The following is a 26,953-nucleotide window of genomic DNA, read 5'->3' on the forward strand; positions in this document are numbered from 1 at the left end:
TCTTTGTTGACTTGGGTTTGCTCTTTCCTTCTTTTGGTTAACTGGGCTAAGGGTCTGTCTTTCTTATGTAGCTTTTCAAAGAACCAGCTCTTAGATTCATTGATTCTTTGTATTGTTTTGTTTCTATTTCATTAATTTCTGCTCTGATTTTTGTTATTTATTCTCTTCTGCTGGGTTTGGGTTTCATTTTTCTTGCCTTTCCAGTGCCTTGAGTTGCAGTGGTAGGTCATTTATTTGGACTGTTTCCAATTTTTTAATATAGGCATTTAGAGCTATAAACCTACCTCTTAGGACTGGTTTTAATGTGTCCAAGAGGGTTGTGTTGTGTTATATTGTCCTTTTTGTTGAATTCCAGGAATTCTTTTATTTCGTTGAATTCCAGGAATTCTTTTATTTGTTGAATTCCAGGAATTCTTTTATTTGTTGAATTCCAGGAATTCTTTTATTGGTTGAATTTCAGGAATTCTTTTATTTCTTTAATTTCTCCTTTTACCCATTCATTGTTTAGGAGTGTGATGTTCAATCACTAGGAGTTCGAGTAGTGACTAGGGCTTTGTCCAGTTTTGAGCTCTGAGCTGCTACCCTGATGGAGGTCCGGACCCACCCTCTCAGGCTATCCGCTAGGATCTCAGCCTTAGCCTACCAAAGCCAGATCTGCCCTTGGGGCCTTGGGAGGGACCTCACAAAATCCCAGGTAGAGGCATGGTATGGCACAATTAGGGAAAGCTTACCACTATGTGCAGGCAGGATCTGGGGACTGTAAGGCTGTCAGGCTGTCCCCTGGGTTCTCAGGCCCCCTGGTAGTTGGAGGCCAGCGGGAGGCCAGAATCCCGCACTGTCTGGTGCGCTGCTGAGCTCCAAGCAGTTACCCTGATGGAGGCGGTCCCAGCCCCAAAATTTAAAAACTCTTGGTGGAAAGAAATGGGATATTTTGTGGGCAGTTTTTGTTGTTTTAAACCATTGTTACAACATTGGGAGCAAGAGTAACTTATCAACAAGACTGGCCTGAGTCCCATAAATAAGATAACAGCATTTGCCCTGAGCCTGTTTCTCACAGCTGGGGCTGGCCTAGAGCTGGGCACATCTGCTTCCTACCCTGGCTGGGAGTAGGTCAAGTGAGGTTACAGTTTTGTGTGTGTATGTTTTATATTTTGTTTTCACTTTGAATGTCCTAGGCTGGCCTTGAACCTGAAGCAGTATTTCTGCCTCGGTCTTCTAAGTGTTTGGTATTACAAAAATGTGCCACCATACCCAGCTCAAGTAAAGTTTTGAGGGGATTGAAAACCTCATAGTCAGCAGATGTGTTACCTGGGGGTCAGTTTTATAATTTACTGCTGTCTTTCTGATAAATGTAAAATAGACTCTTTAGAGGCAAGTACAGTGTTAGGTCTACAGACATGGAAGAATGCGCCTTTCCAGAAATGAGGAAGATGTTTCTCATAAGTGTACTTCAATTGTAAACATGTATTCATAAAGAACGGGCTTTTTCAGGAACACCTCAGCTTCTCATTTTTTAGAGTTGTCAGCAGTCTCAGTGTAGACTTTCTCATCAATAGCAGTACATTTACTAGGTCAAGGTATGGATGTGATGTGGGACAAAGAGGGTGCAGCAAGGTGCAGTCACAAGAGCGTGTAGTTGAGCATCTCTGTAAATTTGGTCAAGTCTTCTCTGGTTTTGTCACGAGCTGCAGCAGGTTGGGGTCAGTGATCAGGGAAGCATCAGTGTCTCCACTTGAATTGACCCTCCTCCAGGTTCTGGCTTGTTGCTTACAGATACAACAGATAAAAGCTGGGGAAAGCAAACTATGTCTGGAGTTACATGGAGGCTCCTTGGGAAAGTAGAAGGCCCTAAAATCCTTTCTTTGGTGTGTGTGTGTATATGTGTGTATCTGTGTTTGTGTGTGTGTGAATGTGGAGGCCTGAAGTTGATGTCGGGTATCTCTGTCGATCATGCTTCACTTCATCAAAGCAGGGTCTCGCTGAACCCATTTCCAGCTAGTTGAGCTGGCCAGCTTGCCCCTGTCTCTGCCTCCCCAGTGCTAGGATTATACATGAGCTGGGTTGGGAATCCAAACTCTGGTCCTCAAGCTTGTGCAGCAAGCACTTTATTTAAACACCGAGCACCCCCTCAGCCCCTGAAATACTTTTCCTGAGCTGGGCATGGTGGTACACGCCTTTAATCCCAGCACTGGGGAGGCAGAGGCAGAAGGATCTCTGTGAGTTCAAGGCCAGCCTGGTCTACAGAGTGAGTTCCAGGACAGCTGGGGCTACAGAGAGACCCTGTCTCAAAAAGACCCCACCAAAAAAACTTTTCCTACTTAGCCCTGGAGTAAGGCAGAGGGTACCCTGTCTTATGCCAAGGAAGGTCAAATAAAACATTGTTTCTTTTTTTCTTGTTGTTTTTGTCTTTTTGAGATGGGATCTCCCTGTAGCCCTAGCTGGCCTGGAACTCACTGTGTAAAACAGGTTGGCCTTGAATGATTTTTTGTTTTTAAATTAAGATTTGTTTTTGGTTTTGTTTTGTTTTTTGGTATTTTTGAGACAGGGTTTCCCTGTAGCCCCATCTGTCCTGTAACTCACTATGTAGACCAGGCTGGCCTTGAACTTTAGTGCTGGGATTAAAGGCATCCACCACCATGCCCAGCTAAGATTTGTTTTTATTTTGTTATTTATATGTGTATGTGTATATGTATGTGCATGTGCCCTTGGATGCCAGAACAGGGAGGGTGTCAGATCCCCTGGAACTGGAGTTATAGGCTATTGTGAGCTGCCTGATGTGGGTGTGGGTGTGGGTGGCAGGACCCAAACTGGAGTCCTTTGTAAGAGCAGCAAGTGCTCTTAACCACTGAGCCGTCTCCCTAGCCCCTGATTCCTGTTTTAGTGAGAGATGACTTCTCAGTCCCATTTTCTTGCAGTTAGGTCCCCTGTGAAGGTGGCAGAGCAGATGTGTGACTTGAGGGGAAGATGTGTGTACTGTGTTCCAGAGACCTGGGTGTGGGGCCTAGGGACACGTCTTCCTGTAGGCATAAGAACGTGTAAGGGCTGCTTCTCACCTTCTGTAACTTATAGCTCCGGTCACCAGTCAGGCTAGCAGACCTGCTCCAGGTAAGCAAGCCGGCCTCGCCTGACCTGGTTCACATGAGCTCAGGGTGGCCTACCCATTGGGCAGGGTCAGATAACTCCATTCCTGGGCGTTTCCTCATCCCTCTCCTTACTTCTCAGGCCTTGAGTCAGTCTGATGCTGAATTCCAGCTGACAGGTTTATAGCCATTGCTTCAGCTGTTAGCCATATCTGCTGTATTCAGTCCATCACCTTCGCAGTCTTGAGTAAAACAAAGGCACTCCTGAGTTCTGGGACCGATCTTATTCTTGAACATGGTTAGACTATCAGATCCTAGTAGTTAGCAGTGCCTCTTGAGTCCCTCTGGTTTTTTAATACTAGGTAGACATTATTTATCTCTCCTCTCTCTGTCTCTGTCTAACCCTTCCTCTACTCTCTCCCCCTTTAAAGTATCTCTATTTTCCCCATTTCTTCCTTGATAATTTCTGTCTGCTCTGGTCCCACCTCTCTTGAGCTCCTTCTTACCCTTTATTCCCATAGTTCCTTGTACAGCCCTCCTTCTCCCTCTCCCATTTAAATACCCTCTTTTTACCCACTTCTCTCTTAGTGACATCCGTCTCCTACCGTTGTTCTCTCTCAGATTCCTTCTTTTCCTTTACTGCCCTGGTTCCTTTCCATTTTCCTGGTTCCTGCAGTTACATCATGATACATACTCACATATAAGGGTGCTAGGATCCGCAAATGAGGGAGAACATATGTCGTTTGTTTTTCTGAGTCTGTGTTACTTCACATAGTATAACAATTTCTAGTTCCATCCATTTACCTGCAAATTTCATGATTTCATCTTTCTTGACTGCTGAGTAGAACTCTGATTATATAAATGCATCATGTTTTCGTTATCCGTGTCAGTTGAGGGACATTTAGGTTGCTTCCATCTCTTAGCACCACACCAAGGACAGGTTCAGGCACTCTCAGGCAATCTGGAAAGGTCTCCTGTAAATCTTTTTAGAGAATGTTTTTCGCATTTGTTAATTGAGGAGGGGAGCATGTATGTGCCGCGGAGCAAGCGTGGAGGTCAGAGGACAGTCTGTGGGAATCACTTCTCTTCTTCCACCATGTGAGTTCCAGGGATCCAACTCAGGTGTCTTTACCCTCTGAGCCATCCTGCCAGCCCTAGAGCCTATGTGTCTTAGAGTGAGTTCATGTTACATAATTCAGAACATTTTATGGTGTTGCTTGAAAAATGACTAAGAGATAAAGAGTAAAAAGTAGGAGGGAGCATTCCTTCCTGAAGACCATGCCAGCTGATAGTCGGCAGGCTTCTCCTTGATCCAGCACTGATGAGGAGGGGTGTTTGAGGAGTGTGGTACATGCTTTACAGTCCCAGTCATCCTAATTTCCCTTTTTAGCTAATTAAATTAAAACTGTCTTCACACAGTTCAATGATTTTAGCATGGTGAATTCTTTGTACTCCTACCAGGAATCTATGATTATGAGAGAAAACCCAGGCCAGTGTGGTTGATGCACAAGTAGTGGTAAAACAAACAAGGCCTGTCACGTGATGTGATGCAGCTGCTATTGTGAGCACCCGTCCTCCATTCCCCATAGCTCAGTCCTCAGCTATCCGATGTTACCCCGTTCTGTAGGAGGAAATATTCAGGTACAAGAACACACAGTTGATAAATTTTGGCACACTTCATTTAACACCGAGGGCTAGCCTCAGTGGAGCCTTATCCAGGGCCTTGACTGGCCTTGACTGCCCATTCCAGCCTTGAGCTTGCCTTCTCCACTGCTTTCATTATCAAGAATGAGTCCTCCATCCAGTGCTGGTGAAGACTCATACCCTTTTCTGCATGTGTCCACACAGTGAGCAGGCTTCTTCGTGGGTCAGTCTGGTCATGGGGCTGCCCTGACCTGGCTTCTTTGGATTAGAAGGTGTTGGTGGTAGGGCTGCATGCACTTGGATCAACAGGGCCTAGGACCTGGAGAGGATGATTGATTGATTAGAGTGCTGACCCATGAGAGAGAACCCTCTTTCCTTTTGTCCTGTGAAGCAGTGCTTTCTTTGTATGAGTTCTTCCTAAATATTTGGATATATTCTGTTTCTACTGTATTTTAACACCAGTAAAATGCTAGCGTTACCTGCTCTGTCTTCTGGAAGTCTAACCCTCGCAGGCTTCCTCCAGCCTGTTCTTTCATGATGTCTCCTGTCTAGCGTAGCTTTGGCTGTTCCTGGGCTGTTGAGGCTTTTTCTCAGATCCCAGGCCTCTCAGAACTATTCCAGATAAGGAACGGTTGTGAATGCCTTCCAAGAATAATTGATTTCATTTGCTTAAACTTTGTATTAAGGTATATCTTGGTAAATACGTACAGAAAAATGTACAACTTGGCAAATTTGTTTAAAGATCAAGTCTATGTAACTACACCCCCCAAAAAAATAGACATTCCTGGCAACTCTGAAGCCTCCTCAGCTCAGAATTCCTCGTTTCGCTCACCCCTCCTTCTCCCTCTAGCTTTTTCTCTGGCCTGAGATGACTCCAGCTCCTTGCTTCCTTTGTGATTTTACAGGGCCACTTTCTTCTCTTGTCCTAGGCCTAGGTGGCACATTTCCCTGGGGAGGAAGCAGCTTCCACGTCAGCCCCTGTGTTGAACCTGCCTCTGCCTGGCCTGTTAAGGCAGGCGCCTCCAGATCTCTTGACACTTTAAGCAGGGGTGTAGGTTTGGTTTGGGTTTGTCTTTTATCTCACTTTTTTAGTTAATCCGGGCAGGACAGCTGTTCTACCACCGTTCCCCCCCTCCCCATAATGCTAAGGATTAAACTCAGGGCCTCCTGCATGCTAGGCAAGCATCCCGTATTGAGGCCCATCCCAGCCATGGCCCTTGCCTGAAGAGGCTGTTCACTGCTTTGTTTTAGCCTCAATCTTAACCTGACTCGCCATACTTAAAATTCATCACATTTTGGGTTCTGTTTACAACACTGTTACTACCTAAAGTTATATGACTGCTTGTGGCTGATCGTTTTATTATTTTATTAATTTGTAAGTCTCCCTTGCTGAATATACAGTATGAAGTTTTGGAACCTTATCCGCCATGGTTTCTGGTCCTTGGGACATCTGCTTCTGGGATCTGTATGAAATAGGCAACTGCTTCTTTCTCAGGCCTATGGCTTGTGAATAGGGAGGGGAGTATGGTAGAAGTGAGTGCAGCCCACTAGGAGGCTCAGTGTGTTTAGGGTAGTGTACTCAGTGCACATTACACTTAGAGTGCTTTCAAACTCTGATGGGTTTTCAGGGTTCGACCTGTATGAGATGAGGAGCGTCTGGACTGTTTCCTCAGCAAGTCTTCACTTGGCAGACATCCGATGCCTTCTACATGACAAGCTTTCCTTACTCTTTCCTTAATTTTCCTAATCCTTAAAGCTTCTCAGATCAGCATATGACAACCCAAAGAAGGAAGCCAGGTGTGTCTTCTAGAAATTTCTCCAGCTCTGGAAATTTCCCAAAATGTGTACGTGGCAGTGTTCATACTGACTCTGATAAGTGATAAGCTGCTCTGCTGGTGGGTCTAGCATAGAATGCACACAGGGGCTGGAGAGATGACTCAGTGGTTAAGAACGCTGGCTGCTCTTGTAGAGGACCCTGGCTCAATTCCCAGCATCTGCATGGCGGCTAACATCCATAGTTACAGTTGCAGGATCCAATGCCTCCGTAGGCATTGCACGACATGGGTGCACTTAACATACATGCAGGCAATATGCTAATAAACAAAATAAAAATAATAAAAATTTTTAAAAAAGAGTGTACATGGGATCATTCTTGAAGAGTTGAGCTGGAAGTTGGGGAGGAGTTAGAGAACCATTGGCTATAACCAGGTTCTTCTCATAGAACCTTAATAGGCTGGGGTTGTGGCTCAGCTGGTCGATGCTTGCTAACATGCATGAGGCTCTCAGTTCAGTCCCCAGAATGCCTGCAATCCCAGTACTTGGGAGGTAGAAGCAGGAAGGTCAGTAGTTCAAGGTGATTCTCTGCTACATAGCAAGTTCCAGACCAACCTGCCCTACATGAGATTCTGTGTCAACCAAAATAATAATAATGACAGTAAATAATAATAGAACCTTGAATTTCATTCCAATCAACTGTCAGATCATATCATATCCTCTTTTTCTTTTTCCACTTTTGAGGACTCCCCCCCCACCCCGTTTACTCTCAGTGTCACATAGTTAAGAACATGGGCTGGGGTGTCTTGGGACCTAGATTCCAACTCCCCCTCTTTCACTTTCTAGCTTTCTTGAGTTGGCATTTCTGCCTGTCTCTTTTAAGGTGCATACCTCCTGTGCCTCATGACATGACTGAGGATCAGAGGTTCGTTCTTTGGCCTTGTTTATCAAGCTGCCATAGGTACAACACAGTGAACGCTCTGGAGCACTGATGCCCTCTGCTGTGGTGACTGCTGTCGAGGGGGCAGGTAGCGATCTCCCTCTCTTCCCAGGTAGGAGGCGCATTGTGAGACGCAGCAGTGAGCTGCCGCACTGCATTGTCAGCATCTTCCAGGACAGTCTTAATAGGAAATATTTGGCCTTGCCATGTATTTTATGGGCTTACCAGACTTGGTCACTGTGACGTTTCTGGATGTGATTGCTGCCTGTGACACACAGTTTACCTCTTGAAAAGGTCTATCTTTAGACTAAGGATCAATTCTGGGGGCTGCCATATTTGTCTTGCCCTCAGACTGCTAGGACTGACTTTGAATAATCCAATCAGCTTTGATTCCTGTGAAGATTGGTTAGATTGAAAGCTGCTACTCTTCAGCGGTGGTCATTTTGTGAGCTCTTTTAGGGAAATTGAGTTTTTATGTATAAGGAGTACAAGTGTGAGGCCAGGCAGCATCAGTACTGACGGTCATGGCTCACCTCAAGTCCGCACTGCCCTGGACACCATATTGACATTTTCAGACAAGGTCTCGTGTACCCCAGGCTAACTTTGAATTCACTGTGTAACTAAGGATGGCCTTGACCTGATTCTCCTGCCTCCATCTCACAAGTGCCGAGAATGCAGCTGTGTGCTTCCACGTGTCCAGTTTATGTGCTGGGGATCGAACCTGTGGTTTCCTGAATGCAAGGCAAACACTACCCACCGAACCACGTCTCCAGCTCCTTCATTTACATATTTGGTAGGAAATCTTTTCATGAAACAAAAAAGTTTTGACTACATTTTAAAGATTCAATTTCTTTTTTTTTTTTGGTCTTTTTTGAAACAGAGTCTCCCTGTAGCCCCAGCTGTCATGGAACGCACTATGTAGACCAGGCTGGCCTTGAACTCACAGAGATCCGCCTGCCTCTGCCTCCTGAGTGCTGGGATTAAAGGCGTATGCTACCACGCCCAGCTAAAGATCCAATTTCTACTTTTACTCAAACTTGATAGCCCAGTACACCCCTCTACGTAGCTGGCAAAGTATTGAGCCCAGAGACAACTAAAGATGGGTCTCTAAGAGGCACTTGACAGTTTGTGGATCAGTAAAATCCCGGGTTGGGCAGAGTGTGGGGACAGGAAGTGCAGGTGCCCACAGGTGGGCCCAGGATGGTGGCGAGGGAGAGATTGAGCTGTGAGCCGAGAGGCAAGCAGGAAAAGATGCCGAAGAGCCTGCTGTGTTCTGTGTTGTAGTTCAGCCCTGGAGAAGAGGAGGCAGGCTCTTTACTTGTCTTGCACAGAGCGGCATGGTAGTGAGGTTGCAGACTTGGGCTGCCAAATTCAGGAAGGCCGGTGAGGAGACATTTATTGGTGGGAGACTGTGAGGCAGAAGTGGATGGTTTGTTGGTTGGAGCTCCCCGTGTCCTCTAGAGGCAAGTAGCAGTTTCTTTAAGCTGAGATGAGGCCAAAATGTTAGTGGAGTTATCAGACATCTTTCCTTAAGCCTGGCTTATGTTTTAATGGCACACTTTCACAAGCAACTAAAAAGTTTGATCTAAACAGCCTTGAGAGGAAAAGCCTGACGTAGTAGCTGATCCAGAAGCAGGGCTGGACCGACTTGGTGTGTTGGAGCCACAGTGCCACGGGGGCTTCTGTTCTGCCCCTCTTGCTACCTTCTTCTTTCAACTTGGTTTTGCACTAGTGCCTTACGGGGTAGGGACTGGTGACAGAGGGGGTGTTCCTGGCATCATATTCTCATGCTGCCCCAAACCCTGAAGTGCTGATTTCTGACTGGTCTCATGTCTCTGAGCAGAACCTTGAGGCCCAGAAAATGAGCCTTGCTGCTTTGCACTCAGCTGTTAGGGACTGAAGTGTGTGGAAGTGTGTGTGTTGGGGGTTAGCATTGGTCTTGCTCAGATGCACTGGGCTTCTGTTCTTCAGGAGGCTGTTAACAGGAGAGATGTGGGAGACGGGTGGGTGCATGCAGCAGACATAGTCACCAGAATATTAGAATATTGTGTTCTTTCTCTTCCTGCAATTCCCAATCTTTTTTTTTTTTTAATTTTTATTTTATGTGTATGAGTGTTATGCCTGCATGTAGTAAGTGCACCAGTGTCGTGCAATGCCCGAGGAGGTCAGAAGAGGCCCTCGGATCCCCTGGAACTGGAGTTATGGACAGTTGTTAGCTGCCATGTGGGTGCTGGAATTCAAACCTGTGTCTTCTGCAAGAACAAAGTGTTCTTAACCACTGAGCCTTCTCTCCAGCCCCCCAATCTCCTTTTTGATAGACTACAGCATAAGGAAGTCAATCAAAACACTAACCTTACATTACCTCACAGTGCTTAGAAAAGCACCTGGTAATAAGTAGACTGTCACGGGGGGCCTTTGCCTCCTCTGCTACTTGATCATTGTGTGCATTACACAGTAGGACTTTCAAAAACATGCTTGATTTTACTCAGTTTTTTTGAGTAACTACTTGCAAGGCACATGCCTATTAATTTATGTTTATGAACCAGTGTATTATAGAAGACCAAAAAGATAATTACATATCAGTCAGCCTTCTGTTGCTGTGACAAAAACCTGAGGAAAAACCTGAAAGAGATTATTTAGGCTCACAGTTTGAGAGGTTTCAGTCCATGGTGTGTGGGGTGTTTTTTTTTTTTTTTTTTTTGGTCTTTTTGAGACAGGGTCTCCCTGTAGCCCCAGCTGGCCTTGAATTCACTATGTAGACCACGCTGGCCTTGAATTCACAGAGATTCGCCTGACTCTGCCTCCCGAGTGCTGGGATTAAAGGTGTGTGCCACCACACCCGGCTACAGTAGGTGTTTTGTATATAGCTGTTGTTACTGGTTTGACAATATTTTTCAATGAATTCAGCATAAAATTTGCACAGAGAAACAGCTCTTTGCATGCAAAATTTATAATGCAATAAAGTTGTAACAACTGTTTGAATCATAAATAACATCAGACTCCTTTACATGCTTATATGATAATGCTCTTACATTAAGAGGCAGGTGTCAAGAAGACTTTCATAAATGCCTTCTACATCATTAAACTCAGGCTTGCCAATTAGTATCAGAATTTGATAGTATCCGTGTGATGACATTTTCTAAGATAAAATGCATAGAATCTTGTGACCATTAATAGGACAGTAAAAGGAATTACATCCTGATTGGAATGGAAGAAATAAGACTGTCTCTAGTCACAGCAGTGCAGTCTGTAGAAGACAGAAACTGTCCTCTAAGGGACACCCTGGGCTAGGGATGCAGTTCAGGGGAGAGAATTTGCCTAGCACGTGTTGTACAAAACAGGAAGGGAAATCCTAGGAATGAAATGAAGATGGTTCCATTTACAATAGTGTCAAACAATAAAAAATTAGGAATAAATTTAGCAAAAAAAGTTTAGCTATATATGTATCTTAAAATATTTTATTATTTTTATGTGTGTGAGTGTATTGCCTGCATGTATGTAAGTGCACCCATGTCATGCAGTGCTGCAGAGGTCAGAAGAAGGCTTCGGATTCCCCTGGAACTGGAGTTAAGGATGGTTCGTAGCCGCCATGTGGGTGCTGGGAATCAAACCCTGTCCTTTGCAAGAGCAGTCAGTGGTCTTAACTGCTGAGCCATCTCTCCAGCCCTGCAATATTTATATTTTTATATATATAAACAAAGTTTCATGCCTACCTCCTACCTTATTGCCGTATTGAAAAGTTAACTCAGAATGAACCAGGCACTGGAATATAAGGACTGAAACACAGAAGGACCTTCAAAACTTGGATTGGGTGGTGATTGCTTAGAATTGGCACAACAAGCAGGGGAGACTGAAGAAATGTCAATAGTGAGACTTCACCGGATCAAGAAAAGTGTAGAGGCAGCCCCACAGCATAGGGCAGGATATTTGCAAGTCATATGTCAGTAAGAGACCCCCCCCCAAACAAAGCATTTTAAATTGAACAAAGCACTTGAGTCATATTTGTCCAATATGCAGGTGGCCAAGTGCTGGGAAGGGTGTTAGCACCAGTTGTCATCATACCACCAGGGTAGCTAAAGCAGCAGCGCAGGCAGTTGCACATGTTGGCCAGAGTATGTAAAGTTGACACCCCCATAAGTTGCTGGTGTGGTTTGTATAGTAGGTGCCTTGGAAAATAACCTGACAGTTCTTCAAGGTTTAAACACAGAGTTTGAACATGGCCCCAGGGGCTGGAGAGATGGCTTAGTGGTTATGAGCACTGGCTGCTCTTGCAGAGGACCTGGGTTCAGTTCCCAGCACCTACAGGGTGGCTCACAACTGTCCATAACTCCAGTTCCAAGGGATCTGATGCTCTCTTCTAACCTGTGGGCATTTCATGGGTGCACTTACATACATGCAGGCAGTACACTCATGCACATAAAATTAAAAAAATAATAATAAAATTCATTTATTTATTTAGGTCTTTTTGAAAGGGTCTCACTGCATAGCCCCAGCTGGGCTGGAACTCATGATTCTCCTGCCTCAACTTCCAGTGTGCTGAGATTACAGATATGTGCCATTAGACCTGGGCTCTTAAATGGTACATTTTATATGTATTTTGCTAAAATTTTGTTTGTCTAGAAAAGGGAAAAAAAAAAATCTGCATTAGCAGTTGAACATTCGTGGTTTTTTTTTTTTTTTTCTCTTCCTTTGTTTTTTTCAATAGAATTTTGCTGTTAGCCAGGTGTGGTGATGCACACGTTTAGTCCTAGCATTCAGGAAGCAGAGGCAGGTAGGTCTCTATAAGATCAAGGTCAGCCTGGTCTCCTGTAGCAAGTTCCAGGCCAGTTGGGGCTATAGAAAGACCCTGTCTCAAAGAATCTTAGTATGTTACCCAGGCTGGCCTGGAACTCCTGGACTCCAATGATCTTCCTGCCTCAGCCTCCTGAGTAGCTGGGACTACATACCTATACCATGTGCCTGGTTTGTTGGGATTTTTTAGAAGAAAATGTTTGTTTCTTGTGTATGAGTATATTGCCTGCATGTATATAAGTACACCTGTGTTGTGAAGTGCCCTCAGAGGTCGAAGAGGGTGTCAGATCCCCTAGAACATTTGATAGGTGTCATATGGGTTCTGGGATTCAAACCCAGGTCCTCTGCAAGAGCAGCCAGTGCTCTAAACCACTGGCTTGTTGGGATTTTGTTTTTGTTTTTTTGTCTTTTTTGTCTTTTTGAGACAGGGTTTCCCTGTAGCCCCAGCCGACCTGGAAATCTCTATGTAGAGCAGACTGGCCTTGAACTTACAGAGATTTCCTCCATGTGCTGGGATTAAAGGCGTGAGCTACAAAGTCTGGGCAGGCTTGTTGATTTTTGACGGGTACAGAATACTAACTTTGAACTTCAGTCAACTGTCCCCTACCAGCACCACCAAAGGATTACATTCAAATCACATTGTTTTGTTGGTTTATTTCTTTGGGTTTTTTTTGGTCTTTTTGAGACCCCGTAGCCCCAGCTGACCTGGAACTCACAGAAATCTTCCTGCCTCTGCCTCTTTTTTTTTTTGGTCTTTTTGAGACAGGTCTCCCTATAGCCCCAGCTGTCCTGGAACTCACTATGTTCACTATGTAGACTAGGGTGGCCTTGAACTCACAGAAATCGGCCTGCCTCTGCCTCCCAAGTGCTGGGATTAAAGGCGTGCACCACCACGCCTGGCTGCCTCTGCCTCTTTTTACATCTTGTTTGCCCACTGGTTTTAATCAGTTTATCAAATGAAAGGCTTTGCAGGCAAAACAGACTAGCAAAGTGGTGAAAATTTAGCCAAAGAATTTGTAACATAGGTAATGGTATGATATGTGCCAGATCCAAAATGATAGAATAATGAATTCATAGTTTTGTTTATTATGTAACCCTGGGCCTAGAACTCACTATGTAGACCAGGCTGGCCTCAAACACAAGAGCTCCGGTTACCTCTGCCTCCTGAGTGCTGGGTTTAGAGGTGTGCTCTACCACGCCTGGCCATAGGCACTTCTTAAAGCACATGGGAGAGACCACCAGAAGTACACACACCATTCTTGTTCAGTGAGTGGCAGGGTCATGAGCAGCCTTCTTGCTTTTGGCATTTCTTTAGATTTTTCTAATGGCCTGTGTAAGCAGAGGAGAGGGAACTAAAATCTTGGCAAAATATTTTGTGTCTGTTCTTGACTGTGAGCTATAGAAGTGGAAGCTAAGTCTTGTAACTCCTAAATTTAAAACCTTTTAAAAATATTTTTTATTTTTATTTTATATGTGTTAGTATATTGCCTGAATGTGTGTAAGTACACCAGTGTCATACAGTGCCCATGGAGGTCAGAAGAGGGCATTGTAGCCCCTGGAACTGGAGTTATAGATGGTTGTTTTCTGCCATATGGGTGCTAGGACTCAAGCCCAGGTCCTCTGCAAGAGCAGCCAGTGCTCTTAACCAAACTGATGAGCCATCTCATCAGCCCTGGTTTTAAAATTTTACAGTAATCTAAATAGTCATTTATTGAAGAGCAGAAATTATAGGCAAGGACATTTATTGTATAATTTAGAATTTTTATTGAAATTTAAGTTTGGTTGATTGGTTTTTTTTTTGGTCTTTTTGAGACAGGGTCTCCCTAGAGCCCCAGCTGTCCTGGAATTCACTATGTAGACCATGTTGGCCTTGAACTCACAGAGATCCGCCTGCCTCTGCCTCCTGAGTGCTGGGATTAAAGGCATGTGCCACCATACCTGGCTTTAAGTTGTATTTGTATGTAGGAGCCTCTAAGTTGCCAGTTAGTATTTACCAGTTAGTATTTATTAGAAATATAAGTGGTCAGGTTTATTAAGATGACTGAGGAGATAACTAACAAGTAAGTGTCATCTAATGTGCTTTGACTGAGCGTCTTCTGCGGTGTCTCAACTTGCTTGTAAACAAGCCTTTGGTAGGAAATGCACATGCACTAGGCATACATAGGACTTCAGACTCATCCTTCAGTCTTGGTTATTTCATCCTTGTCATCTCATTGCAGGAGAATGAAATCTTCCTGGGCTGGGAGAAAGGAGCTTACAAGAAGTGGGGAAAGAGTAAGAAAAAGTGTTCAGATCTAACTCTAGAAGAAATGAAAAAACAGGCTGCTGTCCAGTGTCTTCGATCTGCTTCTGATGAAGTAAGTGCGTTTCATTTCTAATGATTAAGAAGTTTATAAATATAGTGACTTGATAAAAAACAACCTAGAAATCGACTTCTCATCTCACCGCTGGGAGGTGAACATAACCACTCTTCTTTATGAGCTTTTTCATATCTCACCCTGTAAAATGCATTTTCCATATACTGCTCTAATTAGTGCATGCACAAGTTGTTTTGCACCCAGGACCTTGTATGTGTTCTACTACTGAGCTATATCCCAGCCTTGTGTCTCTTAAAAAATTTTTCATGTGTTACTATTATTATTGCCTTTTTTTGAGACGGTCTCCCTGTAGCCCCAGCTGACCTGTGGAACTCGCTATGTAGGCTGGCCTTGAACTCGCAGATACCTGCCTGCTTCTGCCACCCAAGTGCTGGGATTAAAGGCCAGGCTCATGTGTTTTTTTGTTTTGTTTTGTTTTGTTTTTTTTATTTTATGTGTACACGTGTATTGCCTGCATGTAGGTAAGTGCACTCATGTCGTACAGGCCCCGTGGAGGACAGAAGAAGCTGTCTGATCCCCTGGGACTGGAGTTACAGACAGTTGTTAGCTGCCGTGTGGGTGCTGGGATTCAAACCCAGGTCTTCTGCAAGAACAACCAGTGTTTTTAACTGCTGAGCCATCTCTCCAGCCCCTCGTATGTTATTTTTTATTTGTATTTTATTAAATAGTCCCACAGCAGTTTAACAGTTATTACTAGATATGAAACCAACTCTTGGTCTTTGGTTTTCCTGTCTAGACACTGTATGTATGGTGCTTTCTGTGTTACGTACAGAAACAGTAGGATAGCAGTTCTAACATCCTGAATGTCATTTATGATTCTAACTTTTTGCTTTTAATTTCTTTTAAGTAATCCACATAAAATACTTGTCTTCTCCCATCCTGAAATGAAACAACTTTAGAATGTGATCATCTGTTTAAGTACAGTATTACTCTTACTCTGTCACCCCCTCTTAAGATGTGATCTCTAAAATTGTAACTACTGAAAATTGTTTTGTTTTGAGACACATAGTTTTAAGTACCACTGCGATGGAAGGTTGAATTGAGAGGGTTTCTTCCTCCAGATGTCCTTCCTGAACCCAGGTGTCCTGTGGCCTGATGCCAAGACAGCCTGTGTTGCTCCACCTGCTGACCTGTGGAGTTCACCCTGCCTGTGAAGGGAAGAAAGGATTTATTTTGGTTCATCGTTTCTTCGAATACAGTCCATCATGGTGGCCAAGGCATGGTGGGAAGCTTTGGGGCAAGGGGAACTTGAGGCTTGATGGCTTGTTAACTTTTGGAGGATGGGGAAGCAGTGAGCCAGATTAGAAGCTTTGCTGGGCTGTAAACCTCAAAGGCCTGCTCCCTAGTCCCCCTTGTTCCAAAGGTTCATAACTTTGCAAAACAGTGCACGAGCTGGGGCCAAGTGTTCACATAGGTGAGCCTGTGAAGGACTTTTCAGATTCAAACCTTAGTACATGGCTCCGTATTATGGATACCAAGTCATTGCCAAAAGCAGGAACAATATTAACCTAGTTTAAGAAAAATAGAATAACGTGTGTGCGCACACGCGCGTTTGTGTGTGTGTGTGTGTGTGTGTGTGTGTATGTGTGTGTGTTTAAAAATAAATGAAGGAATGGGATACAGGATTGTTTCACTGAAACCACAGGCTGGAAGTGTAGAGGCCTCAGGAGGGCCCCCGCACTGGCAATTGCATGAGTAGGTAAGCCACTGACCTTAGTTCTCCGCCTGTGGCAATTCCTGTCTTCGTGAATCCTGGGTCCCCGCTTCAGCTCATAACAAGAAAGAATGGTCTTCTAGCCCCAGCCCATCGTGACTGCTGAACTCTAGTATCCAACATTGGTCAGCAAGAGAGAGACTCTGATTGGCTGTGCGTGGCCAAGTATATTCCCCGCCTCCCCTCGCTGGAGTGAAGTGTGGTGAGGGGCCCCCTTTCAGCAGAGCTGCCTGTCAGGACACACTACAGAGAAACATGGTGTGGTCATACAGTTACAGAAAAGCTGTTTTGTTTGTGATGCAGAAGTAGATCGATAGAGTAATGTGAAACTTTTAAAAGGAATTTAGAATGGAGGTAGGGAGGTTAGTTCAGGCAAATTCTTTGAACAAAGGCCAGAGAAACTGCTGAGTCATGTTGGGAGGAAGCGATGCAGCAGGCTGCTAAAACCTGGAAAAGGACCTTAGTTCTGTTTTGGATCAAAGTTGCTAAGAAATTCCTCTGGCCGGCTACTTAACGTTAAGCTGAGTGAATAGGAAAGCGGGAAACTCGGAGGAGAAGGTAAGAACCTGAGAGTGATGTGTGGCCCTCCTTCTGAGTGTTTGTTCACTTTGGTATGCTGTGTGCCCAGGAAGTAGGAGTAGAAGCCATGTGTGGCGGGGATTGCTGTTTATTGCTTTGGAGCACCTCTTCTGCCTGGCTGTCATAGGTGGCATTCTTATGTTAACTTTGGTGTGGTGGTCAGTCTTGATTGTCAACCTAGCAGGATTTTAGAATCCACTAAGAAACACTTGGACGTGTCTGAGGGTGTTTCCGGAGGAGCTGAACTGAGGTGGGAAGACCAACCCTAAGTATGGGCTAGGGTCCCAGCCGATAAAAAGGAGGAAGTGAGCTGGGTACCAGGGTTCGTCACTCTGCTTATTGGCTGTGGACACAGTGTGACCAGCTGCCTAGTGCTCCTGCTCTCCTGCTTCCTGGCCATGATGGACTCTATCCTCAAGCTCTGAGCCAAAGTAGACCCTCCTCCCTTCAGTTGTTCTTGTCAGAGATTTGATCACAGGGGTGAGAAGAGTAGCTGCCACACTCCAGGAGGACTGCTTGTCCTGTCTTGCTCCTACTTTCTCATTTAAAAAACAATTCCATTGCTTTTTCCTAATGATTTTTAAATTATTTATTTTTATTTTATGTGATGAGTGTATTGCCCACATGTGTGTAAGTGCAGCCGTGTTGTGCAGTGTCCATCGAGGACAGAAGAGGGTGTCAGATTCCTGGAACTGGAGTTATAGACAGTTGTTAGCCACCATGTGGGTGCTGGAATTCGAAGCCAAGTTCTCTGCAAGAGCAGCCAGTGTTCTCAACTGCTGAGTCATCTCTCCAGCCCCTAATAATGATTTTCTGAAGCTTAGCAAATTGAAATTGGCTGAGGAAATGAATATGTCAGACATATACCAGGTACTCCATACATCCTTAGGAATGAGGAACGATAAAGAGAAAGTCTCCATGTTCAGTCCCTGCTGCAGAGCCACATGCTGTTTGTGCTTCAGGTTACAGACCTTATAAACTGCTTGTCTCGGCTCTTGGTGAACCAGTTAAAAACTTGGAAAGAAACTTCTCTAATTCTCACCTCAGTGATGAAAAGAGCAGTGTGGGTTGAGTGGGAAAGCAGGGGACTTGTGGATTGTCTGAGCCCTATCTCCTCTCTTTAGACTCTGACTTCAGTGGAAAGGAGGAAGAATTTACATAGGACATTATAGGTTTGTTTCATGTTGTAATTTTACTGCTACAGTGAATATTTGCACCTAGCTCAATTCCTGAGCTCCAGGAAGGGAATGTCTGTAGCGATACATTGCTTTCCCATCAGTGCAGATGTCCCCGCAGAGCTCTTCTTAGCCCACTTTTCAGTTGCTTCCACTAATTTCACAGTCAGAAGCCACTAACATTTGTAAGCTAGTCCATTAAGATATAATAACATAATTACAGGACAATGAATATGTGGTGTCTAGATAAGATGGAGACAGGGAAGTAGTATCAGAGAGAGGCCATCAGATCCCCTGGAACTGGAATTACGAACAGTTGTTAGCAGCTATGTGGGTGCTGGGATTCTAACCTGGGTCTTCTGCAAGAACAACCAGTGCTCTTAACTGCTGAGCTATCTCTCCAGTCCCATGTGTTTTGTTTTTATTAACTATATTTTTCTTTTATGGAGCTTCTTAAAGTTATTGGAGCTGGGGAGATGGCTTAGTTGATAAACATGAAGACCTGAATTTGATGCTCCAGCCACTGGGGTGTGGTGGAGACAGATCCTGAGGGCTTGCTAGCTAGCCAATCTATGCAAATCAGTGAGTCCTAGCTTCAGTGAGACTGTCTCAAAAAAAAAAAAAGAGATGGAGAGGCCTGAAGAGATGGCTCAGCAGTTAAGAGCACTGGCTGCTCTTGTAGAAGACCCAGGTTCAGTTCCAGCATCCACACGGTTTCTAACAATCATCCTTAACTCCAGTTCCGGAAGATCCGACACCCTCTCCTAGCCTCCACATGAATGTAGTGTATATGCAGACAAAACATTCATACACATAAAATATCATAATAAATAAAATCTTTTAAAAAAAACATATAAATAAAAGTTAAATTTAAAAATGTCTGCTCTAAGCCCTGCTTTGGCGCATTTGACCCTTCTTGTTAATGGAACAATGAGGTATTGACAAAAGGTATTTGTGGTGGTTTTAATGAGAATGTCCCCCATAGGATCCAAGAATTTGGGCAGTTTGTCTCCACTTGGTGGTACTGTTTTAGGAAGTCTTAGGAGGTCTGGCCTTGTTGGAGGAAGCTTGTCACTGGGAGTGGGCTTTGAGAGTTCTTAAGCCTTGCCAGATTTCCTGTCTTTCTGCTTCCTGTGCCTGCCTGAAGATGTGATTGCTTGGCTTTCTGCTCCAGCCACCTCGTTCTGCCATGTCTCCCCCACCATTATAGACGTTAGCCCTGGACCTATAAGCTCAAATAAACTCTTCCTTCTGTAAGCTGCCTTGGTCATGGTGTTTTATCACATCAACAGAAAAGTAACTAATACAGTATCTAAAAGTTTACCCAGAGCTTTCCAGCCTCTGGCCTGAATCATTGTTAGAGAGTTTAGTTCTTATGAAGGAACATGAGTATCTGAAAAGAAATGGCTGGATAACAAACAGGAAGTTTCCTGTGTGTTAAAAATAAAATCTCCCCATGTTTACAAGATGTTATAATGAAATAGGAAAGTTAAAGGACTAATTCAAGTTCACATATTCTCTTCTCTGTTGAGATGGAAGCTCAGTAGTTAATAACTTGTCTGTCCTCACAAAACATCATGTTTAATGAGTTCATGTCCCTTGCCTTCAGGTAAATCCAACCTGCAGCCCAACACAAAATTGTAAACTTACTTGAAGCGTTGGGATTTGTGTCTGTGATTGTTGGTACTTGATGGCACAGTTCTCAAGCCTGAACTTTGTAGATGACAATGCCCTTGCCTCGGTTGCAGTGTTAAATGGCTCACATGTTGCTCTGCTGAAGACAGAAACAAAACAGAGCTGTCTTTTTGTAAGCTTTGTGGTTTTTTTGCTTGGGATTTGTGTTTTATTTTAGAGACAGGGTCTCATTATGTAGACCAGGCTAGCGTCAACACTGACGCTGGTGTTAAGGTGTGTGGCATCATACCTAGCTGATCATGTTGCTTTTATTATTATTTACAGCAACAGATTGACAACCTTTTTATTTTCTCACTGTGTAGTTGTGGCTGGCCCGGAACTCTCTCTGGCATTATGGTCACAGAGATTCCCCTGCCTTTGCCTCCCAAGTGCTGGAGTGAAAGCTGTGCACCACTGCACACGGCCAGCCACCCACCCTCCATGCTGGAATGGAGCCCAGGCCCTTATGTGTTGAGCTGTGTGCTGCTGATCTCATCACAACCTTGAACTGGCTTCTCTGCGTCACTCCATCAGTGTGCAGTCTGTGCTCTAGACCCCGTCCTCCTGACATGGCTTCTACATGTGTGTGCTTCTGTCTTCCTCATCCGTATCGTTTCTAAAGAGCAGATGGTGAAGGACCTGGGGAGTCTCCTGTTTTCAGGGGTCAGAAAGCAAATAGCTATTTGATTTATGGGTTTTACAATTTTTACTCCTGCCTTGGTCCTGAAGGCAAGATATTTTGAGTCCTGATGTGTGTTCTCAGTCTTTCTAATCCGTGTGCTGGTTACTAGCTTAACACTAACAGTCCTAAATTTTAGAAAGATTTTTACAAACCTTCAGACATCAAAAAAAAAAAGCGGTGGTGCACGTCTTTAATCCCAGCACTCGGGAGGCAGAGGCAGGCGGATCTCTGTGAGTTCAAGGCCAGCCTGGTCTGCATAGTGAATTCCAGGACAGCTGGGGCTACAGGGAGACCCTGTCTCAAAAAGACCAAAAAAAAAAAAAAAGTATGAAGTTGATCCTGGACTATCTAGTATGTGTCATCAGTCAGCCTATCTGGTATTCTTCCCATTCCCTTCCAGCTCTGCTGTAGAAATTACAGGCTCTGATCTGAAAAACAGAAAGAGCACCATATGCAAGGTGGAGCTGAAACCACTGTGTCAGTTCTGTAGGTTAGCAGTTTGCTGGGAAGTTTTGCTGGTCTTGCTTGGGATCCTGTACAACTGCGATGAGATGGCAGGATTCTTGTCCTCACAAGACTGGTACTTCAGCTGCGTGGATGTAGAGCTTGGAGTTGGCATCCCAGAGCACGTGTGTCCCCCTTGCTAATGTGTTTTCACTGTGGGGCCCATACCAACGAGCACGTACTAGGGGACGTGGTCACTAGTGGCACCAGTGTGTCAGATTTTTGGAGAGACTGAAGACAGGTTCTGGACTGTGAGGTACCAGGCACCATTGAGAGGAAGTATGAGGTTCCCTTTTCTACTACATGGCTGCTGGTTAGTCACGTAGGAGGGTGGTCCCATGGCAGAAAAGGAGAGGATTTCTTCTGAGGAAAGATGTCTATAAAGAAGAAATAGTCAAGGGACAAGGTCAAGAGCTTCTGAAAATTCTAAACATAACAATAGATGCGAGAAAAAACCAGCAGATGGACGGAGCAATGGAGCCGCGAGCATCTTCACCCACATGCACCTCTGTGGAGTTACTGGAACCCAGGCTGCACATTCAGATGTGCTTCTTTCTTAAGATGCCTTGGGGTCTCAAAGAGTTCATGGACACCCTGTGGGCTAAAGTATGCTGGTTAGAGTTCTTTAATACTGTGTCTCCCAAGGACACTTGTTAGAATACAGGAGGTCCTATGGCAGCTTTGGATGCCCACCGTGTTTCCACATTTTGCTGTTAGGATGACATGATGGCCTAATGATTGCTTTAAAAAATAACTAGAGTGGGTTCAATCCCTAGTACTATAAGAAAATGTGTGTGGTTGTGTGTGTGTATATGTATGCATGCACACATGTGTGCACATGTAGGATACTGCAGATACCTAAGGAGAGAAAACAAAAAGTAAAGATTGCTTTTATTCAGAGTAAGGACTAAGGCTCTGTGTTTCTTAGGCTTTTTATATTTGGGTTTTTGTTTGTTTGTTTGTGGGTTTTTTTGGTCTTTTTGAGACAGGGTCTCCCTGTAGCCCCAGCTGGCCTGGAACTTACTGTGTAGACCAGGCTGGCCTGGAACTCCCAAAGATCCACCTGCCTCGGCCTCCTGAGTGCTGGGATTAAAGGTGTGCGCCACCATGCCCGGCTTAGACTGTTTATATTTAAAAATATTCATTTTTACTATTTATGCCTAAGAGCATACATTATATGCACTGTAGAAATGAATCATAGTCATGTGTGTAGCTGTTCTCATGTATAACTTTCTGTGTATATGTGGAGTTCATTCTCAGACAGCATAGATGTCCTGATCCCTGGGTTGTAATGGTTTTCAGCAATGTGTGGAATGGCAGCCTATTTTAGAGGCTGAAAGTTTAGTAAGCAGCCCTGGAAATTCTGTGCTCTGTCCTGGAGATAGCTCTGCGTTTATAAGCACAGTGGCATAGGCTTGCACAGGCAGTGTGCAGCGTGTCAGCTGACACCGGTGTTAGTTTCAAGACCTGGGAGAAATGGAATGCAGTTGCCGGCCTCATCACACCTTGAGCATTATGGTAAGTGGACCCTCCGTGGTGGCAGAGTGCAGCCCCTTCTGGTTGCTGGCTGTCTGCCGTGCTTCTCTACGAGCTGTAGGAAAAGGCAGCCCTCCTGGCCCCTCTCCTTCTCCCTCTTCAAGGCTGTTGTATGCCATAGCTAGAATGTAACTGTTGGTGTGCACAGTTTACCTTGTATTTGTGATCTGTTTCTCCTTAAAACGGTGCCTATGGGCTTTCTCTTTTAGCATATCTACTATACTTTGCTGAGTCATTTTGAGTTAAGGGAATGGGTGGAGTTCTATTTTTAGCCTCTGAAGGCCCAGCAGGCCCAGGCTGTGCTCCTCGTATGTATCTGTTCAGCTGTGTCCACCCAAAGAGATCTGACTCCAACCAGATATGCCTTGACCTTTGTAAGAAATGCATTCACCCCTTTGTCCATTGTAAAATTCTTTTCTTTCTGCTTGCAAAAAATCAGAAATCTGAAAATCGAAGTCATAAATAAGATTGTATGCCTTGTGCCTGTCGCCAGTATTCCTGGCTCCTTGAAGCTTGACTCATTTCATCCTCCCAGCTCCAGAATCATTCCTGCCCTTTCCTGTGTTCTTCTTTTTCTCTTATTAGAAAAAAACTTTTACATTTATTTATTTATTGCGTGTTCGTGTGTATGGGTGTATGTGCACACGTGTACTCATGTGAATCCATATATACACTTGCACACCTGTGGAACTTGGCTTTGGTTCTCTCCTTCCACCATGTGGTGGTACTCGCAATTCTTTATAGAGATATATACCTTGCACCTGTCTCTCAAAAAAAAAAAACTTAGTGCTTCCACAGTGAACACTCAGTAGTAACCTGTTTTCTATCCAGCTTTTTGCCTTAGTCCTGAGAGTTTAAAAACGTACAAAGCAAAGCAGAGCCCTTCGTTTTCTGTAGACTGTGACCACCTACAGGACCTTGTGCTGAGCTTGTATGAGACTATGGTCACACCAGGGAGGCCTTGTGCTGAGATTGTATGAGACTGTGCTCACACCAGGGAGGCCTCGTGCTGAGCTTATATGAGACTGTGCTCACACCAGGGAGGCCTCGTGCTGAGCTTCTAAGAGACTGTGGTCACAAAGTCTTGATGGCACTTTTGTTGGTAACTGACCTTTGCCAGGCAATGGCCACTTAGGTCTTTCATCTGCTTTACTGAGCAAAGTGGTACTTGTTTATTTATTTTTAGTTTGTGTATGAGTGTTTTATCTGCATGTATGTAAGTGCATCATGTGTGTACAGTGCCTGAGGAAATCAGACGAGGGCATTGGATCTCCTGGAACTGGAGTTATGAATGCTTGTTAGCTGCCATGTACGTGCTGGGGACTGAATCTGGATCCTCTGCAAGAGCAGTTCATACTCTTAACCTCTGAGCCATCTCTCCAGCCCCAAATGCACTATTTTTAAATTCTGGGATTGATTTTAAGTATTGATGGTTTTTAAAGTGCCCGTCTTTTCTGTACCTGGAGGTAAACTGATGGTCTTTTGTTTTCACACAGAGCTCTGGAATCGAGACTTTAGTGGAGGAACTCTGCTGCAGACTGAAAGACCTGCAGAGTGAGCAAGGTGAGCACTGAGCCAGAGCATCAGAGGCTACTCCCCATACTGCAGCTCTGGAGCGGGGTTGATGGAACTAGAGTCCAATCCAAAGCAGCCTCAGTGCAGAGTGTGTCACAGGCCAGCATTCCCCATCTTCAGTTCCATGTGGACCTCAGCAGCCACTTGAGAGATCCCTGTCCCCAAGAGGGCAAGTCTGCAGGTGCCGTTGTAGATGGGGACTGTTTCTCTTCTTCCTTTGTTTTCTTTGCTTTTAAAATCAAAGCTCAGAGAGAAGCAGCAGCACGCTCTCTGCCATCTGCCCACCCTATCTGCCTGCTGATACTAAGGCCTCCAAAACTGTTAACACCTAGTTTTTTTCAGGTTTGGAAGAAACCTTTGTCTTCACTTGAGTTTTTGGATAAGCCAACTTTACAGGCTCATTTAGTTGTTTGGATTCCCCAGTGCTCTGCAAGACCTCAGCTAGAGACCTGTATTTTAGGCTAAGGATCCCTGCTTCCTGTCCTCATCGAGGTCATTGTGCTGCACACAAGCCTTGAAGCCTTCTGCTAAGGGCACAGCTTGTTTTTAATCTCAGGCTGTATCCTGGACCAAGCTATTTGTTGCTATTTGAATTGAAACAGCAGCCCCATGTTGATCTGCATGTTAAGTCACAGATCTAACTGTAATAAGGAATTTTCTTTACAGATTAGTATTAGTCAAATGAGTCAAAGTCCATGACTCAAAATTTTGTGAGAAAATATTTTTGGAATCTGAACAGATGTTCACTCCTAATTAGTAAGTACACAAAGAATGTCAGTCTCTCGGTTAAGAGCCTCCAAAGCAAGGTTTTTGTGATGAGGTAAAGCACCTTGTAGCCTGGTGCTTATTATGTGAGTTACCAGAGAGCATCTTCTGGTACACTGAAGAAGTCCTTTTTTTTTGGTCTTTTTGAGACAGGGTCTCCCTGTAGCCCAGGCTGTCCTGGAACTCACTATGTAGACCAGGCTGGCCTTGAGCTCACAGAGATCTGCCTGCCTCTGCCTCCCGAGTGCTGGGATTAAAGGTGTGCACCACCACGCCTGGCTGAAGTCCATTTTTTATTAGAGACACACTGATAAGGAGTTCTCTCTTTAAGCCACAAAAGCCTGTATTGTTTCTGATTAAAATTACCAGAGAAACTTTTTTAAACATGGCATTTACTAACTAGATATAAGTAAATCTGTCTGAATTTTTGTTTCATAACAGAAGAGAAGATTCACAAGAAGTTAGAGGGGTCTCCCTCTCCAGAGGCAGAATTGTCCCCTACAGCAAAGGACCAAGTGGAAATGTATGTAAGATTGTATTACGTATAAAATGTGCATCGTTGACATCAGACTCATAACTGCTACGTGGTTCCATCTCTGTCATCTATGTGATTTCTTGCTTCATGATTTAGGAATGATAATGAACACTTACCATGTGCTTGGTACTAAGAATGCACAGGCAAATAGGATGGTCTAGCCTTATTCAGTCGGTGTTTGTAAAGTGAGCAAAACAAGGAAGGCTCTTGTGTATAAAGGCTATTGGTGTACTAATACTCTGAAACTGACAGCACAGGCCTTTGAGACAGCTGTAAGAAATTGTAATCATCCCTGTACCCAGATGAAAAAAGACAGGGTTTCCTTTGTTTATTACACAGGAGCACCGGCAGGTTCTAGACCTCAGCAAACTTGCTTCCTTTTTCTTTAGTTCATAATTTGATATAATGATTAATAATGATTAATATTAAAATATTTTACACTGCAGCAGACTTTCTTGTATTACTTTATATTTTCATCTTCTGAACCAAAGAAAGAATTGTGTTTAGTTGGGTTTTAAAGGCCTGTGCTGCCCAATACAAAATCATAAGCCACATGAGGCTGCTGAGCACTTGAAATGTGGCTAGCTCAGATCTGTAAGTGTAAAGTTCAAAGCAGAGTTCAGGAGCTTAATATAAACAAGTATAAAATACTACATTACTCAGTTCAGTACTGGTCACATGTTAAAGTGAGACTATAATTCTGATAAATTATTAGAACTAATTCCACCAGCTCCTATTAGACTTCCTGATGTGTCTACCAGAGTATTTAAAAGTTTGTATGAAGTTTGCAAAGCATTTGTATTAGGTAGCTCTTATAGATAATAGAATTCAGACCCTCTGCAAGTATGGCCTTTGCTCCTTCATGTGTGTGACCTGGAGTGTTATCTCTGGAGCAACAATGCACTCAGGAGCTGACATGGTTTTAGACATTCTTTGGAAACCCATTCTGCTCTCAAATCTTCAGTAGCTGCCAGTTTTCTAGCAGGTCAAAAGTGTCTGCTCATTCCCCTTGGTCTTTCCTTCTCTCCATGTCCAGGGCCATGGTCTTATCGAGCTTCTTTTCTGGAACACAGCATGTGTATATGATCAGGTCCTCACATCTCACTGTCATCACTAAACTACTGGGAGTGCCAGGCATAGCTGTGGCCCCTTTCTGATTGCTCTGGCCTTCTCTAGCATCCTCATTCCTGAGCACCTGCACATGACAGTCCCTACCCATCCTGAGAGCACCATCCTGAGACAGTATGACAGTCCCTGCCTTTCCTGAGCCTGGGCCCTAAACAGCTCCTGCTCTGGCTCTTTTTCTCATAGTAACTGACTCTGTGAGGTAGATACTGTTAGGTTTTTGTTTGAGATAGGAACTTACTATGTAGCCCTGACTGGCCTGGATCTCACCATGTAGACCAGTCTGGCCTCAGGTAGATACTATTCTTTATTCTTTTTTGTTTGTTGTTGTTGTTGTTGTTGTTGTTGTCTTTTTGAGACAGGGTTTCCCTGTAGCCTCAGCTGGCCTGGAACTCTGTGTAGACCAGGCTGGTCATCTGCCTTTGTCTCCTAAGTGCTGGGATTAAAGACATGCACCACCAAACCTGGGTAGATACTAATCTT

The 26,953-nt window shown here is 44.3% G+C and overlaps 1 protein-coding gene across 1 annotated transcript in view; it reads left to right on the forward strand.

The window, feature by feature from the left end:
• Positions 1–26,953, forward strand: part of Kiaa0232 (KIAA0232 ortholog) — a 79,307-nt gene that overhangs the window by 35,625 nt on the left and 16,729 nt on the right. The window contains 3 exon segments of the mRNA XM_008853804.3: positions 14,448–14,585; positions 23,967–24,033; positions 25,252–25,333. Of these exon segments, the coding sequence (XP_008852026.1) occupies positions 14,448–14,585; positions 23,967–24,033; positions 25,252–25,333 (287 nt within the window).

The sequence above is a fragment of the Nannospalax galili genome, unplaced genomic scaffold (assembly GCF_000622305.1).
Source record: "Nannospalax galili isolate Female #2095 unplaced genomic scaffold, S.galili_v1.0 scaffold2927, whole genome shotgun sequence".
Taxonomy (NCBI): Eukaryota; Metazoa; Chordata; class Mammalia; order Rodentia; family Spalacidae; genus Nannospalax; species Nannospalax galili.